This window comes from Ciconia boyciana, chromosome 11 (genome assembly GCF_034638445.1).
Source record: "Ciconia boyciana chromosome 11, ASM3463844v1, whole genome shotgun sequence".
Classification (NCBI taxonomy): Eukaryota; Metazoa; Chordata; class Aves; order Ciconiiformes; family Ciconiidae; genus Ciconia; species Ciconia boyciana.
The window spans coordinates 9,082,688-9,101,898 of NC_132944.1; the positions used below are offsets into that span (position 1 = coordinate 9,082,688).

At 55.7% G+C, this 19,211-nt stretch overlaps 2 protein-coding genes across 2 annotated transcripts; one reads left to right on the forward strand and one right to left on the reverse strand.

Annotated features, from left to right (window-relative positions):
- Nucleotides 1-909: 909 nt before the first annotated feature.
- On the forward strand, nt 910-7,199 carry OXTR (oxytocin receptor). Its single transcript, XM_072876002.1, has 2 exons — nt 910-1,947; nt 6,573-7,199. The coding sequence occupies exons 1-2, from the start codon at nt 1,017-1,019 to the stop codon at nt 6,806-6,808; spliced, it is 1,167 nt and encodes a 388-aa protein (XP_072732103.1). The 5' UTR covers nt 910-1,016; the 3' UTR covers nt 6,809-7,199.
- A 3,593-nt stretch (nt 7,200-10,792) lies between these two features.
- Nucleotides 10,793-14,271, reverse strand: CAV3 (caveolin 3). The gene is made up of 2 exons (XM_072876003.1): nt 14,158-14,271; nt 10,793-11,134 (listed from the first exon to the last, which is right to left on the reverse strand). The coding sequence occupies exons 1-2, from the start codon at nt 14,269-14,271 to the stop codon at nt 10,793-10,795; spliced, it is 456 nt and encodes a 151-aa protein (XP_072732104.1).
- Nucleotides 14,272-19,211: the final 4,940 nt, after the last annotated feature.

Sequence of the window (19,211 nt, forward strand, 5' to 3'; positions counted from 1 at the left end):
CACGCCGCGCCTGCCCGCGTGTTTTCTGCTCTGCCCAGCCCTCCGAGGCCCGGCCGGGAGGCTGCAGGCACCGAGGGGCCAGGGCTGTGCTTGAGAAGAGGTGGGCCCGCCGTGGGTGCTCTCCCACCCCGCCGCGTTTCACACGCCCGCGCAGGGCTCTGCCCGGCGCGGGACTGGGACGGGCAGGCGGGGGACGCGGTGACCGGCGGGCTTTGGGCTACCGGGAACGCCGGTCGCCATCGGGGTTTTGCAGCCCCCCGCCCATCACCGTGGGACCCGGCGGCAGCCTCCGGTCTGCCGCTCCCTCTCGCGGCGGCCGCTCCGATCGCAGCCGGCCGGCGGGCAGGCTGCGGCTCCGGCCCCGGGCCCCCTCCCCGCCCGGGCGGGCGGGATCCGGCCCCCGCCCCGCCGGGGCTGCGCCGGCAGCGGGGCACGGGAGAGCGGGGGCCGCCCCGGGAGGGGCCGGAGGTGGGAGCGGGGCCCCGGCGCTGCTGCGGGGACCTGCGCGGGACACGGCGCGGGGCTGCCTCGCGCGACCCGGTCGCGGGTGGGAGCGGGGCGGCAGGGATGCCCACGCGGGTGGGCGAGCGCGGGAAGGGCACGGGGAGACGACGCTGAAGCGGGGTTCGGCTGTGGGGTGCAGCAGCTCGGGGGGGGCCGGAGGGGCTGGGAGGGCTGGGACGGGGCCGCCGCGTCTGTGCCGGCCCTCTCCCCTGGTCCCGCTCCTGCGCTTCGGTTTTGTCTGGGGGCAGGAGCCTGCGGCAGCGTCGGGTGCCCTGGGAGGGGACAGGGTGGAGCCGGCGGAGAGCCCTCCAGCCCCGGGGCCGGGGCCGGGGCCAGGGACGGCCAGGCGGGTGCTGGGCGGAAGGCAGAGACGGAGCAGCGCAGCCCGGGGAGGTGAGCGCCGGGAGAGGAGAGCCGCAGCGGGGACACGGCTGCCTCGGACGGGGACGCGTTCGTAGAGGATCTGCCACCCCCCGCTCTGCCACCGGGCTCTATGTGGGACGGAGCTGGCCATGGAGAAGTTGTACTTTGCGGGGAGCAGCGTATGGACGATCAACGGCTCTCTGGGGAACGGCAGCCTCCGCCTGGAGAACCAGACCTCCGGGAGGAACAGCACCACCGACCCCCTGAAGAGAAACGAGGACATGGCCAAGGTGGAGGTGACGGTCCTCTGCCTTATCCTGTTCCTCGCCCTGACCGGCAACCTGTGCGTGCTGCTGGCCATCCGCACCACCCGGCAGAAGCACTCCCGCATGTACTTCTTCATGAAGCACTTGAGCATCGCTGACCTGGTCGTGGCCATCTTCCAGGTGCTGCCCCAGCTCATCTGGGACATCACCTTCAGGTTTTATGGGCCAGATTTCCTTTGCCGGTTGATCAAGTACTTGCAGGTAGTGGGGATGTTTGCTTCCACCTACATGCTCTTGCTGATGTCCCTGGACCGGTGCTTGGCCATCTGTCAGCCGCTGAGGTCTCTGCACAGGAGAGCGGACCGGGTCTCTGTCCTCCTCACCTGGCTGCTGTGCCTGCTGGTCAGCATCCCTCAGATCCACATATTTTCTCTGAGGGATGTGGGGAATGGGGTTTACGACTGTTGGGCAGACTTCATCCAGCCCTGGGGACCTAAAGCCTATGTCACCTGGATAACCCTTATGGTCTACATCATCCCTGTGTTGATGCTGAGCATCTGCTATGGCTTAATCAGCTTCAAAATCTGGCAGAACTTGAAGCTTAAGACGGCTCACGGGCCCAACGTGGGTCTGAGCTCCAGCTCCCGCAGCGGGATGGCGTTTGCCAGGGTCAGCAGCACCAGGCTCATCTCCAAAGCCAAGATCCGGACAGTCAAAATGACCTTCATCATAGTGTTAGCTTTCATAGTGTGCTGGACTCCCTTTTTCTTTGTGCAGATGTGGTCTGTGTGGGACACAAATGCTCCGCAGGAAGGTATGTCCTCTCTCCTCCCATAGCCCTATGTTTGCATGGACTGCTTAGCTCAGCGGCCGCAAGGACACTGAGAGCGGACTCGAGGGCTGCCAGCGACAGCCAGAAACTGTTCCGAGCCGGGTCTCAGGGGGCTGGGAGGGAGACAGGAAAAAGTCCTGAATGTGGAAAAACCACCCGACAGGCAGCAGTGGCGGTGCCTGAGCTTCCCTGGTGCAGGCGAGGGCTAGCTTAGCCTCCGGCAAAATTCAGGGCCACCGCAACTCAGGGGTCGGGCTGTGGCTCGGGCGTGCATGGTGGCTTGGGAGGTTTTCACTGTCCCCGGGTGCACGAGCTCAGCCCTCCTGGGGCTGCTCTGGGGTACCCAGTGGTTTGGTTGCCCACCCTGGGTGCTGGGCTGTGCCGAGGGCTGCATGGGAGCTCGGCCCCCACCGGTGCCCAGGGCTGTGGCGACTGCAGGAGAAAACTGCACAGTGTAAGTGCCCGACTTCTTTTCTTTTGCTGTATTGTTTTGTCCCACTGACTTCTTTGCTTTCTACTCTTTTGCCATCTTTTCCCTCTCCTCTTCTCCCATTTCGATCCACCCTGGGACTGTGCTGCTGTTATTTTATCTCTGACTGGAGCACGGTTCCTGCAGAAAGCCACTGATTTATGAGCAAAGGCTTTTCCTAAAGGACGTGGTGTCACTGCTTTGCCGTTTTTTATACTTGGCGCTGGCTGATCCTGTCATCACTAAGGTTGCAGACAGAGTAAAATATATTACTCTGCTTGGTCTCTCACGCTTGTAGCTGTGCAAGTCTGTGCTGTCCCCAGGTGGAAGTGGCCGATGGTCCCTCTGCACCTGCAGGGAGAACCAGCTGGGAAGGCTTACCAGAGAAACTCTGCACAAGTTTGTGAGCTGGGAGAAAGGGCAAAAAAGTGCATCCAGGGACAACTCCTCCTTGGACAGACTGACCCAACTTAAGAGAAATGCTGAGTCTGGGGATTGCCAAAGACCGATGAGGAGCTGCGACCCCCTCCTGGCTCCCCCGGCAGCCCTGCCATGGCAAGGGCTTAGCAGCGGAGGGCATGGCTTGCTTACACCGTGCACTCTTTTCCCTTCTTTAACCCTATTCCAGCTATACATTGCTCTGTGGAAAACCTGATGTCTCCTGCAGCCCGTGCACATCTGTTCTCCCATAAACGGAAGCTGGTAGCCTGCCTGGCTCCAGCTCTCCTTACTTTGCCTTTATTGCTTCTCTCTGCTCCTTTTATTTCAGGTGGAGAAGTGAAGCACAGCTTTTTAAACCTCCCCAGGTGCTCCAGGCAGACATCTCTTGGTTTTCTACCTGATTCAGGCTGGTTGAAACTTCTAGCTTTTAGATATACCCTGGGATGAAGCCGCATCTCTCCCTTTTGCTGTATTTCAAACCTGCAATCTCAAGGGCTTCCACCTGACTCATAGGCAAACTAACCTCTGCCGCTCTGCTGACTCCTGTGGCGAGGAGTGGGGGGATGGCCGGGGTGTTCACAGATTGTGCCCTGCCTGCTGACTCGGGAAACTTTCCCTTGCTCACTCTGTGCAATCAGCCCTGTGATGCCTTTTCTCTTCTGCTTTGCTTTGCTTTTATGTAGCGAGGGAAGCTCCAGCCTTGCTGAGTTGTAACAAACTCCCCTTTCCTTCACATTTCTGTTGTCTGGGGGCCCGTGTCTGCAGTAAAGGGTGGGAGCTTTGCTAGAGCATTTGCTGGAGGCTTTCATGGCACGGGGAGGAAAAGCCTCGGGTGGGTTATTGTGGATAGCAAATGCTGGGAGATCCCAGCCCTTCCTTCCAGGTCCACCCTCCTCGCTGGCTGCCCAGAGGCATGAGAGGGGTGGCAGGGTTAGACCTCTCTGCAGAAGAAATGGGTTTGCCTGCTTCATCCCTGACAGTGTTGCCCTGCATCCTGCATCTCTTTTCCTTTGCACCAAGGCTTGGGCTGCCTTGGCTGGGCAGCGTCGTGGGGCATCTGGCAGAGGTGTACCCCGCAGCAGAAAGGGAACTTGCTGTTTCTCATCTTGCAGGCTTTGCAGTCTGCATGGGCGTAACATCAGAGAAGGAAGAGAAGCAGGCAGGGTGCTCGCTGGGCAGTCTGGCAGCAGCGGGGCCCTGTCACGGCTGCAACACCGACGGGCTGCACGCCAGGAGGTGACAAGCACCTCACAAAGCCTGTGTGATGGAGGGTTGCTTACTTAAGAAAATGTTTAGTTTTCTCCGTGTAGGATGTCGTAAAGAGTGTCCCTGGCAAGAGAAAATCTGTTTATACCTACCTGAATCCTAATGAATCCTGAGCAGGCACCCTGCAGTTTTCTGCCTGTGCATTGCATCCGGGAGCGTGGTGAGATGCAGGTCTCGGGTGTTAGCGGAGGGACGCACAGCGCTTGGTCTGACGTGGGTAAAACTCACATACTGCTCCCACCTGGCACCTGGCCCGGCGTGCCATGGGCTGTGCTTTCACCTTTGCAGGGTGCAAAGCCTGCTGTGGCTTGGCATGTGTCAGGGGTAAAAGATAAGGCTGTAAAGAAAACAAACTGAAGAAGGCCTCCTTTCCTAGTTGGTAAAGCGGTAATCAGAGAGATCTCACCCTATTATTACTGATCCACTTCAGTAGCTTTCTACAGGGGTCTTCCTCACTTCATAAAACAACTTAAATAAAATAAGGCAAGTGAAGTGCAGAAGCTGCGCCCTCGCCCTGAGCAGTGCCAGGTGGAGCGGCAGGATGGGGCTGGGGTCCCACGCTGCTGCCCGCCTGCGTGGCCTCGCTCCCCCTCTCCCCCAGCCACGCTATCGCTATCGTAACTCTGTTATATTGGGCCCTTAATCTTGGGAGCTGGTGCCCTAAAACGTGGGCTGTGAGTGACAGCATCTCTCTGCATGTGGGAATTAGTGAACAGTTCTCATTTCATTTCACTTCTGTAGCAGCGTTTGCAGCAGAGGTCCCGCAGCCCTTCCCCGGGCACAGCCTCCTGCCTCTGCCGATCCCTCCTGACAGGCCAACATCCCCATCCCTGCTGCGGGGCGATGTTCGGAGCCTGGGGAGAGGGAACGTCTGTGAGGGGCAGAGCTTGCTCTTTGCAGCACTTCTTGGGAATCTCCGGCAGTCCTGCCGCGGAGGGGAGAGATCCATCCTTAAGACCTGCCCTGCAGTAAGCTCCATGAAATTCAATTTATCTTCCGCAGAGAGAGAAGAGCTGAGTCAGCCATGGCTGGATTTTTTTACGTGGATAGAAATGCTATGATGTATTTCAGGTCTTGTGCCTAGGACTTGTAAGTCATTCCCCAAAGATTTCTTTTAGCGTATGCTTGAAATTAAAAGTGGTTGGACCAGACATCACTAGAGCAGGAATTATGCATGAGCTGGTTAAAGGTGAATTTAGAAGCTAGTATTCATGATCCACACTTTTCTAGTTTAAAAACTGTGAGGGGATATTTGCAGAGGCAGAAAGGGACCGGAAAGAGCCAAACTCAAGCACGCATCCTTACTGCTGGCGCATCCCCTGAGAGCACAAGGAGACGAGAAGATGGGCTGAAAACATGGGGAGCAAAATAAAGGCTCTGTCCCTGCCACAGCCACTTCATGGAGGTGCTGCCCCGCGGGGGGCCGGGGCTGCCCCTCCTGGTCCCAGCTTGGCCAGGGCTGGCTGCTGTGGTGGGTGCGAGTCCCACTGTCCCCTTTCTCACCAGAAGGCACCGGTCTGACCTCTCAGGTGGGATAGTTGGGTGCTTTGTGCTCTGGGAATGGAGAGCAGCAGCCGGAGACTTGACGTCCTGGCACCGTGCTGCCACCATCGCCTCCCATCCCCAACGCCACACTTGCAGCCAGGAGCCATTGCCAGGCTCCTGGGCTTCATTACTGAGATGGGAATGGCCGTCGTTTCCCCTGGCAGAGCATCACAGGAGAAAATCAGTCCAGGGGGAGAAAAACGCCACTGTCCCCAGGGCTGGGAGAGCACCGGGCAAAGAGGCACGGATGGGGCCGGGCTGGCGGGCACTATCCTGTTGGCCGTGTGTTGGTGGTGGGGACAGCCCAGCAGCATGGGACATCCCGGGGCCAGGGGGGAGCGTGGCTTTCCCACAGCCTGAGTGGATGAAAGCTGCTAGTCAGCCCCAAATTGGCTGCTGGTGGGGAAAAATGAGCCACCCGGCTCTTTTTGTTCCCAGTCCTGCTTTTTGCCATGGCAACTCCAAGATGCCACGCTGCCTCCTCCCCGCTTTGGGCATGATAATGGCAAATTGTGCAGATGATGCTGGGGGCAGCTCTGCCTCTTCCCGAGGCATCTCGAGGGTAATGCCGAGCAAGCAGCAGTGCAGGAGCTGAGCGGGGGAAACACAGCTCTTCTGGGGGAAAAAACCTAAAAACAAGTTGCTTAAACCCAGACTCGCTTCCCCCTTTTTATTCACCCCCTCTTCTTTACTGCTGTACTGACCGGGGTGTTCCTGCAGGCAGGGTCAGCCTGGCCTTGGTGCGGGAGGAGGTGTCGCGATGCTGGCAGAGCTCGGGGCTCTCGGCAGAGCCCACCGCGGTGCGTGCCCGGCACCCGCCTCCCCAGGGTGGTGGTCCTCGCTGCCTGCGCCATGCCCTGATGCTGCCGTGCTTTCTGCCTTGCAGCCTCGCCCTTCATCATCGCCATGCTCCTGGCCAGCCTCAACAGCTGCTGCAACCCCTGGATCTACATGCTGTACACGGGACACCTCTTCCACGACCTGATGCGGCGCTTCCTGTGCTGCTCCACACGCTACCTGAAGTCACGGCCGGCGTGCGACCTGAACGTCAGCAAGAAGAGCAACTCCTCCTCCTTTGTCCTCAGCTGCAAGAGCACGAGCCAGAGGAGCTTCACACATTGATCCATGTCGTGAGGGCATCGCCAGCCGGGACCTCGCTCCACCGCTGTGCTCCTTGCCTCCAGCGCTTCCCTGTGAAAAGCTGGGATTTGGACAAGCAAGGGGTTTCTATATAAATAGGTGTATATATGTCTGTGCGCATGTAAGCATGTACAGCGGTCCTTATTTAACTGAGGCAGGAGTGGGGCGAGGACTTCTGTGGTCCAAGTTCCAGTGCTGCCTGGGACTGGATGCCAGGAACCCGCTTCTGAGCTCCCCAACCACTGACATCGGTGGCTTTTAGATAACACCAGGAGGGACAGGTTTTGCCCTGAATGATCCCGCTCTGTGGAGGCAGGTGCACTACGTCCTTGTCAGATGCAAGGTGCCGCAGCGCAGGGTGACAGGTGCCACCCAGGGCACGTGGCCATCAGGCACCCGGCCCCACCTCCGCCCGCAGCAGGAATCCCGCGGGATGGCAGCGCCTGGCTGGGACAGAGCCATGGGCACTGCTCTCTCAACACGGGTGTGCTTGCTTCGCTTGAAGCACCGTGGGGCAGAGGCAGCCCCATCCCTGCATCCCTGCGCGGTGCCAGCCCTGCTTCCCCCAGCCCGGGCCCGCCGGTGGCACTGCCGGCACAGAGCCGCTGCTCCGGGCTGGGGGGAGCAGCGGGGAGGGGGCTGGGACAAGCCTCCTGGGGACAATGCTAACGCCTGGGTGTCCCTACCCCGCCCCAGCTCTGCTCCGTGTGCTGCGTGAGGCTGCGCAGATGGGTCAGCAGGAGCCAGGGGAGCGGGCACGACTGCAGGGTCAGGGCATCTGTGCAGTAACACATTTGCTGAGCGTGCTGAAAAGCTTCTCCAAAGGCAGGCTTGTGGGATTACAGCTGGACTCCATGGGGTTTAATGGAAAAACTCCTGTCAAGACCCCCGAGGCCGAGCTTTTGCTTTGGGTTTACCACAGATCGCATTTAGTCTTTTACACCAATGCAATTTTCTTGCTCTGTAATGCACAAGGTCATGCTTCTGGCATGGTTTTTTCATTGTTAAGAAATACCTGTAAATAAAGTTTTCCGACTGTGTCTTGAGGGAAAGCAGGAGGGGAAGTACAGAAGGAGCACTAGACTAAGAAAATGAAGGAAACCGATGGGAAACAACGCTTTAAACACAAGACCCAAGTATACTCAGTGTAACAATGCTTTTGTTTATAGAGTCCTGCACCAAGCACTTAAGATCTGCCCACCACTTCATTCCATAGCATGAAGCTAGCTGTGACACAGCCTTTGGCGGGAGGGCCAGCTGGGGTGAGGCGCAGCTCTGGCTGAAGGCAGCGGGAGCTCTCCGTGAGCGGGGTGGCCGTGGGATCTGGCGGCCGCAGACGGGTGCCCCTGCCTTTGCTCACGCCGCCTCCCGGATCTGCAGCTGGGGGGATGTGCAGAAGCAAGGCCTGCGCGCAGTCAAAGGGCAATGTGATTTGGCCTTACGGGTTGGGAATGAATATGAAAAATGCATTTAAATGTGTACTTTATTTTTTCACTGTCGTCAACAGGTACATTTTCACCTTTCCTATCCTGGCATTCCTTTGATTTTTTTCTAGTAGCTTCAAGTGAGCTCTCAGCACATTTGCTGAATACGACCCAGCACATTCAGTCTCGGCATATTTTATCAGACTGGTTTAAATCTTCAGGAAAGCATATAGCATGTTCCTCCCATGTCCATCTTCTTTCTCCTTGAGAGTAATTAGCTCCTACACAAAACAAGGAGGGGGGTCCCATTTTATGGGGAGCCCAGGGACCTGGCGCATTCTCCGTTTGCCAGGAAGGAAACGCAACGTGGGATAAATTTTACCAGGACTGATGCACAGAGCAAGGAGAAGGCTTTGGGAGAAGCAGGGCGTTGCATTGCGAACCCTGGTTGCAATTGCTGGCTGTGGTTACGGGGTCAGGCAGGCGGGGCTGTGCCCCCGCGCGTGGGGACACTGCCATCTCCAGCCGAGTGACGCTGCGGCGCGCGGCCGAGCTCCAGCGGACCTCCAGGTTTGTTTATCGAAGGATAGCGAACGGACTGCTGCAGGGTCAAAAGCAAAATGGAGGTGGTGATGACTGAGCAGTGTGTGCTCCCATAGACCCATAGACCACTGGATGGGGAGATCAGAATTTTGAAGGTTTTTTGGGTTCAGGCTGTGAACTACTAGAACAAAAAAAAATTAAAAAAATATAACCCCAGTATTTGTTTAATTATTTTTATTCCCACAAAAAAGCTTTAAAAAATGCTCATGATAAAGTGTTTTCAGCAACTGTTTTCCCCCTACAAATATCTAAATTTTTTTTTCTTTTAATCACTTCATCCATCTCTAGGCCTGGTGTTGCTAGAGCATGGGTGCTATATTGCTGTGGAATAATGGAAGTCCACAATCCCAAGCCATTGGAAGAGCACCAATAGAAAATCTGGCTCTTTCTTATCCTTGGCACGGCACTAGAAGAGACTTTGGCTCCAAGTCTTTGTTGGAAGCCAAGGGAAAAAAGCATATGAATACAATTGAGAATAACCTCTGAACAACGAGACCTCCTGGGCCCTGATTCAGCAAAGCACTTAAGGCTGGAGCCAAAAAAGCATTTAAGTGCCTCAAAGTTAAAGTACGGCTTCATGGAAGATGGACTAAACAAATTAATTGACAACACAGGTGAGGAAATAGCTCCGAATTGGACTTTTTTCCCCCTCGTCCCTGTGTTTTCACTGGAGCCGGAGCAGCTGGGAGCAGGCAGTGTCCTGGAGGAGGCTCCTTCCTCCGCTCCCCCTGCGCATCTGGGCGAGCCCCCGGGATGCTGCGGGAGGGGGACCGGCTGGAGGGAAGGGCGCGAGGCAGCGCGTTGGATGGGGGTCTCGACCCTCAAGGCAGAGCCCAAGGGGTCGGCGTGGTCCTGCCCCCCGCAGCCTTGGTTGCTCCATCCCAGCGCTGGGACGGCAGCTAAAGCAGGGCAGGGCAGGGAGCAGAGGGACAGCCCTCACCGTGTAAGATAAACGCATTGCTGTAGGCCAGAGCTTACCCAGCATCAAACAAGCAAGCACATAATAAATATTCTCCCTGAGAAACAAGCCAAAGCTTTGCTTAAAGCCAAGCTTGTCATTTCTCAAGCGAAGTTATCAAAAGCCATTTGTCCTCGTCGCTCCCCACGGTGCTGCCCGGCTGCCCTCTCTGCAGCCCTAGCACACTCATGGGCGACGTGCAGGCCAGCTGCCCACCTGTGCAGCCCGTTGCATCCTGACCACAAACCGTAGCGATGCCCCATAATTAAGTAGTGACTGTCAAACTGCCACCAATGGTTTTGCAATTGCCGGTGGCCCAGGCTCAGCACATACTCCCAGTAGGCAGACACAACATTTCATGCACTAATTGATCTGGATTTCAAAGCTTTGCTGAAATGCAAACACACATGAAAAAAAAAGGTTGTTTTCACTATTCTATCCATAAAACTTTTGTGCAGCGTGATTTAATACAGAAGCTTCCACAACAACAATTATTTGCAGGAAGTAATAATACATGTGTAAGTATTTCTCTTGGTGTCATGCTAGACTGGAGGGATGGAGAAGCAGGCAGGGTTTGGTCTGTTGTCCAGCAGCATCTCTGCACCCTCGCTTCTCGCTCTGCAGCTGCAGGTCATGGCCCAGGGCTGTGGTCCAGGAGATGCTGGGGTCCATCCCGCAGGAGCAGGGCATGATGCCGGGGGTCCTGGGGAGCAGAGGGCTCTCCCCGAGCTGCTTGCCGAGCCTCGATGGACTTCTCTTCTCCTAAAGCTGCTGGCTTTGGGATGGAGTAAGGGGCAGCCCGGCGTGCCTCCGTCTGCAGGGAGCGTCCCCAACAGCCAGGTCTGCCGTGGGGCCCCGCAGCACTGCGCAGGTCCCTGGGCACGGGTGTCCCTGTGCCCAAGGGCAGGGCACGCTGCAGGAGCCAGGGAAACCTGCGCAGAGGGGTGGTTGTGCGGGGGCTGGTTGGGCGGCTGTAGGGACCTAGATCTCCTTCCGGAGAGCAACCCTGACATTGCTGCAGATCTTGGAGAGTGCCTCAAAGAAAGGGTCGCAGAAGGTGTGGATGCAGAGGGAGTAGATTCGGCTGACGCACTGGATCTCTATCAGGTAGCTCTTGATGCAGGGCACCACTGCCCAGATGTGGCAGAACGAGATGAGGGCAAAGAGGAAGCCCCAGATGACTGCCAGGGGGATGCCCAGGATGGCAGAGAGCAGCCGGTAGCACCAGTACTTGCTGACGGTGAAGGTGGTGTAGCTGGTTTTCCAGACGCCGTCAAAGCTGTATGTTCCCACAGGCTCAGCTATCACATCCTCAAAATCCACCTGGGAGGAGAGAAGACGGAGGTAAGGGGCGTTTGGGGGGGTTAACAAGGGCTCCAGTGCAAGGACGAGGATCTGCTGCAACGTGAGAGGAGAGCCCGAATGGAGGGGGCTGGGGAGAGCAAGGGCCGTGCTGGGGGGGACAGATCCCCTGCACCCCCCCGAGCAAGGACAAGCCCCAGTGCAGCAGGAGAGCCCCTGCCCTTGCAGAGGTGCAAGCGGGAGATGGCGCAGGGCTCCTGGCACTGCCTGGCCTCAGCCCGTGGGCAGTGCGGTGCGCAGGCTTAACCCACGGCATGACACCCCAGGCTTGGCTGCTCCGGGACACATTCCCCGGTCCCAAATCCCACACTGTGGACAGTGCTTCCAGGTGCTGGGGCCAGGCATGAGCCCTTGGAACAGGAGCTGCGCGTGGGAGTGTTTACTCCGGAGGGGGCCAGAGCCCATTCCTACCCTTTTTTAGCATTCAGGGACATGGGCTGCCTGCTTGCCAAGAAGGTGGTTTGTGCTAATAAAAATCCAACAGCCTTCTCGATTTATGATTTATTTATTTATATATGCGGAGGCGAGGTGCTCAATTCTGTCTGTCTGCGTTCTGTCTGAAGAGGGAGAGAGGTTGTCTCAGCCATGCCCTTACAGTGATAGTGCTGTTATGTGCAGGCATTGGGAGGGTCTCTGAATGACAAATACTCTTAAAAACCTCTGGACTACACAGAGAGATCTCATTGTGGTGTAACCCATTTCTAGGGAATACGTGAGCCAAGCTATTTGTCTTGAAAAATAGCATGGCCTTTCCTTGGGAAGCTAATGTGTCTGTTTGTACATTCATGTTAAATTGCAATATCCGTTCTGGTTTTGGAAGCACTTTGATCATAAAATCATTCTGCATCATCTTTAATTTCCTGGAGTGGGCAGGAGGTACTGGGAGAAATACCAAGGCGGATTAGGAATCACCAGCCACGTTAGCTGGTCCAGGGGCACCTGTCAGCCGCTCCCGGGAAAGCCGGGCTGGGCAGCAGGGCTGGGAAGCGGGCGGCAGGTCGCCGCACAGCTGCCTGCCTGCCTGCCCAGCTCGTCAGGGGCTCAATCAACGCAGGCAGCAGCAGGCTGTAAAAGAAGGGGCTCTGCCTCGCTGCTGCTTTTGCTAACAGTGCACCAGAAGTGGGTCTGGAGGAGCAGTGGAGGCAGAGGCTGAATCCTGAGCTGAGCCTGGGCACGGCCCCAAAGCGTTCGGGGACAAGCAAATGCAGGTACTGCTCTATGGCTTTGCCTGGGAGGAGGCTTTTAAAGCTCTGTAAAGCCTCTGTGGCCAATGCCACCACTGTAACTGTAATGTGGTCTCAAATTCTGGCTGTTGCACTGCAATGCTCGGGATGGGTTTATCTATGGCCATGTGAACCCTTCAGCTTGCAAAGCATGCTGCTTCCCTGCTTCCCTCCGCTGGCTGTCTCTCTACCTGCTGTGCTTTAAGAGCATTACATGCTTTAATGCCCAGGGTGTTTTTGAGCGTGTTGCTGCCCACTGGAGAGTGGGGAGACTTTGGCTTTCCCTTTGGGATGCTGTCAAGAGGCAGTGGGGTGAGTTGTGCTCTGCATCCCAGGGCTGGCTCTGCCCTCCCTCCCCTGCCTTATCGACTGTGCTATTTTTAAGGTGGGAGGAATGCTAGGTAGCTTGAGCAAATGCTCCGAAAACTTCCAAAGCTGATGAAGCAGCAGTGTGGCCATGTAAGTGGGTGAACTTGAAAATCCTATTACAGGCTTTTGGGGATCCCTGAGTGGGAAAAGGCAGGGGCGGGGTGGGGGAATGGGGCTGGCATGAGGGGTTAGGGATGGCCTAGAAGGCACTGGCCTTAACCCCCAGTAATAGCTGGTGACATCCCCAAGCTGGGGAGCAGGTAGGTGTGCCCCGGGGTGCTGCCTGGCACTGGGGGTGAGCGGGCTGACGGCTGTCCCGGTCCTTGCCGTGCCGGCAGCATGGCCGATGGCAGGGTGGTGCTGCTCGCAGCCCAGCACCTTCCCAAGCCCCGGGCCGAGGCTGTTGGGACGTGCTGGCATGGTGCGGCACAGATGTGGGACGTGCTGCTGGGAATGCGCTTGAGATACCGTGGCAGCTGTCACAGGCACGTCTCGCTGTGCCGGAAGGGTGCCCATCTACGGCCGTCACTGTCACAGATCATCTGGGGGGCTTTTAATTTGACTATGCCCAAGGTTTTAGCTGTAATAGTGTTTTAATGCACAAATGCAAGCCTGCATTTCACCGGTATGATCAAGGTCATAGCCCATTCCAAAGCCCTTGTGAGCAGGCTTTGTCCCTTCTGGCATGTCATCCTCTTTGATCTCTCAATACAGTTTTAACAAAACCTTTCCATCTCCTCCTGTTCTCCTTTGGGCTGAAATTATCTTTGGCATAATGCTAACAAAGCTTACAGCAACAAAGCTCCAGTGGTCAGCATTTGGGAAAATGCTTCCCTGTTTAGCTAGACTGAGAACTCCTTTTGATTAAAAATAGATGGAGGAGGCTTGCTGCACCCTCCTGCTGCCATGCGGGAGAAACAATCTTTTTCCAAATAGGACAACACGTATCGAAATGCTCTGGTGCTCAGATTGTCAGGTCTTGAAGATTAGCAGTCTTTTTCTAAGGTTCCCTTTAAATCAGTGATATGGGCTGGCCCTGTTTTATTTTTGGCTCCCCACTTACTGGTACAAAAGAGGGTGTCTCCATAAATTTTCAAGCTACAGCCCGTGAAGTTGGAGAGTGCATTCAAGGAATGGGAAATATTGTGTTAATTGGAGCCCTGCACAGCACACAGCCGCCCAGCTGGTGTCTGGACGCCCCTGGCAGCAGGGCTGGGGCTGGCAGCAGGTTACCGCCCTGCAGCCCAAGGTAATGGTGCTTCTTGAGGTCTGTATACCAGTGACTTACAGCCCTGGCTAAGGTCAAGCCAAATACAGAATAACAATACCAATATACTGATTACGTTAAGGAGGCAGTGATGCTTCTAAAAACCAGTGCTGAGAAAGTCCTACCTTTACAACGTCCTCATTTATACGCTTTGGGTCTCTGTTCACCAGGTCGATCTCCTTGGTGTGCTGGTCCTTGATGATGATCCTCTCGTCCAGCTCGGTCTGTTCCTCTGCCATGGCTGCTCTGCCTCCAGCTTGGCTCCAGACAGTCACAGAGCTGGGAATTTGGGCTCTGCTGGGGGAGGACCAGGGGAGGGCAGGGTGTGGAGGCACTGGCCCCCCCGCTGCCCGCAGCAGCTGCCCTGTGCCCCTGGCAGTGCTCCAGGCTAAAATTAATGTTGTGCCTCCTGCAGCTGCCCTGAAGTGTCCCTTAAAGGGGCTTTGATGGGGACAGCCCCCACAGTGTCACCTCCAGGGGGGCACACCTGCAGGGGGCTGGTGGCCCTCCAGCTGGGGTGAGCGTGGCACAGGGGGCGGGGGAGCAGACCCCAGCCCTCCCAGTCCAGCTGTGCAGGTGGGATTATCTCCTCGTGTGGGGAGGCAGCGTGGGAGAAACGATGCCCAAATTGGAGCAAAAGTCCTCGAGGGCCTGAGAGAAATAATTGTTTACGAACCTGTAAATGAAGCGGCTCGGGGGAGACAGGAATTGCGTCTGTAAATACCGCCCAGAGAACCACATCGTCCTGGGATGGCCAGCGAGCCTCGGGGTCCCTCTGGGAGCCCAGAAGAAGGCTCATGGTATCAGCTTGGATTCCTTTGATTCTAGCTTTTTCACAGAGAAAGTCAAGGAAATCCACAGAGCAACCCACAGATCTATAACGGTTGGAGTATCTCCTCCATGAACACTGGGCACAGTGACATTTAGCATATTAATGAAGAGTTATTTAACTTGTGCTGTATTTTGATAATCCTCATTGATCTCTTCAGTGCTGTTTTGGTTTTCGTGACCCAAATTTGTTTAAAACTAATGTTTTCGTTTTAGATTTGTTTAAAACTAATGGTTTTGTGAAAAAAACCCCAAAACCGAACAAAACCAACCAACCAAACCACCCACCAAAGCTTCTGTCAAATCAGTTGTTTATAGACACTTTCATTTGAAGTAGTATTGGGATAACCGACCTCTGTTCTCCCATCATGTGTCCTGTTGGTGAAGGCTACCTTACAGCTGCTCTGAAGTCTCTCCATTCAGAGCCGGGGATGCCCTCGATGACAACCGGCTGTGCTGAGGGTGACAAAGCAGGTGGTTGTGACTTACCCCCGTGAGCCCTGTGTGTCGGTACCGCACACTGCAGCACTGGGAGGCAAAACCTCTCGAGGGAGCGACTGCGTATTAAACCCCCTTAACGTTAAGTGTTCATGAGCACGTCTCTGAGCTGTTCTTGAGCCCCGTTTCTCTACCTTCTCTACCGTCTGTTTCACGTGTGAAATGGCGAAGATGTGTGGTACCTCTGCCTGGGAAGTGCTTTGGGTTTTGTCGTGGGGATGAAACACTGCCCCTAGCAAAGGCTGGCAGTGAGACCTGCATCGCTTTGCGGGAGGGGAGCACCCGGACGAGCCTAAGCCTGGTGGTGCTGTGGGTGCATGCTTGTCCCTTGTGTCACGCGGGCAGCGAGCAGGCAGCGCAGGCAGCCTGTCTGCACACCTTTTGTGCTGACACAATGCAGCGAAAGAGGGAACGGGTAGAGAGGGTGGGATGTATGGCTCCTTAAGCAGGAGGGATCAGTGCCCCAGAGGTGTCTGCACAACTGCTGAGCGTGGAAGGGGCCACTTCAGAGCGAACGCACTCGGCTGGCATGGCGGGGAGGTATTTTAACTGCAAAAGGCTGTTGCCTTCCAAAAACATCAGTGCCTGTGCAGTGCCGTCTTTATCAAACCCACGTGGCTTGGTGCCTGGAGCTTTCAGCGCTGCAACGGTTTTGTTCCAGCCCTTTGAGTTGATATAATACGGTGCAAAATGGGATTGTGTTCTTTCATTTGGCTGAGGCGTAGCAGGTCTCTCAGGCGTATTCATTTTTCCAGAGAACTTGTAATGGTGAGGACCTGGCTCAGTGTTACCGCAGGTCAAAGGCTGCCAGACTCCTCTAACTCCTCCTGCTGCCCGCGGTGTTTTTTCAGTATTTGTGCCGTAGTCAGGGTGGTACCTCAGTCTGGAAACTGTTTTTCTTGGGATTTCTGCTCTAGTGAAAGCAGATGTGGTGATGCTCTGGGGTGTGACATATCCACGGCTAAAACTGTGATGACTGCAGCTCGTCAGAGACCTCCCTGACTCCTTCTGTAGGGAGAGGAAGGGCAGAACAGGGGGTGGAAAGTAACCATGCAAGCCCATGGGGTTTTGCAAAAGTACAGGAGGCACCTATGGAGAAGTGACAAATTCCGTAAAGGTTTATAAGCGTGGGGTTGAGGGTTTAAATCTGGGCAGGTTGCTTCTAGAGAAGAGCACCTATCAGCAACTCTGCCCTGCCTGTGTTCCTCTGGTGAAAGGACGATGGAAAATCCTTCAGTAGCACTAGTTCCATGTCCCTGGATCTCTTGCCGGCAGCGTGGCTGGGCCTGGCCCTGTCCCTTTGCCTTCCCGCAGTGTTAGCTGAGCAGCACAGCAGCGGCACAGCTGCAGTGTTAAAGCGCACCTGGGAGGCAGGGAGCTGCTGCTGGTGGTAAAACGTGCCCAGAGCTGTTTGGGTATGGGAGTCCCCAGCGCCTGGCTCAAGCCAAGCTGCCTGCTGGTCTCTGCCCTTTGGCGGGGCTTTTGGACCTGTGCTGGGTTGGTGGCCCAGCCCTCCGCCCGCAGTGCCAGCACCGGCTCCAGCTGCTGTGCAACCCCCCGTTTGCTAGGGAGGAGGCCAAGCCCAGCACGGGCTGGTGTTGCAAGCACAGAACTCCTTCATGCTCCAAAGCTTTGGGCACCAGCTTTAAGGCCAGACCTGCTCTGTCATGGCTGAATTCCTCTCTGACAAAGTTTTGTAGCATCACTGCTGTGATGGCTGAGCTTTTACCAAAGTTACCTATGCTTCAAGATAGATTGTGAAGGGTGTTTTTGCAAAATAAGCTGTTTTCCCCTTACTCTGAGCTGAAGGAACGCATTGCTGCTGTGAGCAGGGCTGTGAGTGCAGGTGGCGTGCGGGAGTAACCGCCGTCTGATGGAAGAGCAGTGCTCTCCTGGCTGGGAACAAGTGCCGAATTTAGGAGGCACAGCTGCTCCTGGCAGTGACGGAGGAATGCGACACAAGATATTTGCTCTGCTGCAGCTCTGCTTTTTCCTCGACCTGTCCCGCGTGGAAGGCTTTACACTGGGAAGGCGGGGGTTTGGTGGCCTGCCTTCCCTGCGGTCTGGGGGGGCTCGGCCGGCTGCCCCAAGCCCCAGGGCCGTGCAGGGGATGGCAGCACGGCCGTGGGGCACAGCATGCACTCACCCCTGCTTTGCTGGGCCCTGCCCCACCTCTCGTATGGGATTTCTAACAGTGTGAGTCACTTGCTGTCTTTAGGCTTGGGCTGGGCTGGTCCTTGCTGTCTGCACCCGGGCATGCGGCTTCGGTGTCCCAGGCATGGGAGTAGGAAAAAGTGAACCCGTGTAGTGGTTAATGCGCAGTTAGTAAGTGTCTCAAGTAGCAATGAGAGAGAGGAGGAATATTCTGTTGCACCGTAGATGCTATAAATAAATCTATTTCCGAGTACTTTAAGACTGTGAATGGGACACCATGTAAAAGCTTCTGGTGTGCAGAGGCTACAGTGGACTAACAACAATATTAGTTTGCTAGTAACTAACGACAACCAGAAGTTTAATTGCGAAGTATAGATGGTAAAACAGTAGCAGTTTTAGCAAATACTAATACTCCCCTGGGAATGGATATAGATGAGAGATGCACGGAAAGAATTTGCTGGCCATGGCTTGTCTTGTGGAGACCCTCTCCCAACCTGGCCATGCAAGAGACTTAGCCTTTAATTTCTTGGCAGTGCCCTTCACTAGTACTAACTGACACTTCTGCTGCACAGCAATAAAGACATCATGCCTTTCAATATGAAGTCCAGCTTTCATATAGCAAATGTGTTCCTCCTTCCAAATCAGGGGCTTCTCCTTGCGGAGGTTTTCTTGCACCAGTCTGCCTGGGCTCCAGGCAAGTCCTAAGCTTCAGCTGGTCCTCTTGTCCGCCAAGTGCAGCCGCCCTCAGCCAGCCCTTGCCCGTATGTCTGTCCAGCTCTGAGCGTGGAGGAAGGGGATTCGGGCTCATGCAAAAGACTGGGCAGATCGAGTGTTCCTGCGCGCATAGAGCACACTTGGGTGTCTTAAAACCCAGCTCCCCACCCTGGTGCAGGAATCTGGGGTGTGCCCATTACCAGAGGATGGCTCCTACCATATACAACATTGTATATAATAAACATACAGTTTATTAAATACAATATTGTATATACAATATTGCTGGTGGCCACTGCACTGAGAAGCCTCTTTTGTTCAGCTCTTCGCTGCTGCCATGCTTTGTTTCCCGTTCTGTGAGCAGCTCCTCTCAAAGCTTTGTGCCGCACCACTGCCGGAGGAGGAGGTGCAACTCAGCTGCTGTGGGGGTCACCATTTCGGTCTGAGCTTACCAGAGAAGCAGGGCTTGGGCATGCGGCTTGGTCCTCCTCATCCTGAAACCCTCCCAAACTGTCAGGCATCGCTTAGGACGTGAAGGAAACTCCACTGCTTCTGCTTAGCTTGGAGTGTTTTTCCTATGCTCCCCATATGTCAAGTCTTTGAAGGCTTTTTTCTCTCAGGAAAATGGAGAGAGCTACATACGCAGCAGAGGCAGGAGAGGTGATCCGGCAGGACTCGACAGTGGAAGCACAGGACATGCCTGCTCGGTGCTGCTCGGGTCACTTCTTGTTCTCTGCTGGACAGACCTTCTCCAAAAGGGATGCCAAGAAATGCTTGCTTTGCTCCTGATGCTTGGAGCAGGGTGCTGCTCCCTTCACCGCTCCTCTGCATATCCTGGGTGTTAGAACTGGGTGTCCGTGGGCACCTGTGGGAGTCAGCCCAGCTGCACTGAAATTCAAATCCTTCCTTTTGAGAACATTTGTTAGGAAACCTTGTGACAAGTTTCCCTCTGCAGAAACAATAGTTACCATTGCCCCCCTGACCAGCC

Excerpts from the sequence above, each read along its gene's own strand:
- OXTR (XM_072876002.1), top strand. The coding sequence starts at position 1,017 with ATGGAGAAGTTGTACTTTGCGGGGAGCAGCGTATGGACGATCAACGGC. Across the intron at positions 1,948-6,572 it reads CACAAATGCTCCGCAGGAAG|CCTCGCCCTTCATCATCGCC; the intron begins GTATGTCCTCTC and ends TCTGCCTTGCAG.
- CAV3 (XM_072876003.1), bottom strand. The coding sequence starts at position 14,271 with ATGGCAGAGGAACAGACCGAGCTGGACGAGAGGATCATCATCAAGGAC. Across the intron at positions 11,135-14,157 it reads TAAATGAGGACGTTGTAAAG|GTGGATTTTGAGGATGTGAT; the intron begins GTAGGACTTTCT and ends CTCTCCTCCCAG.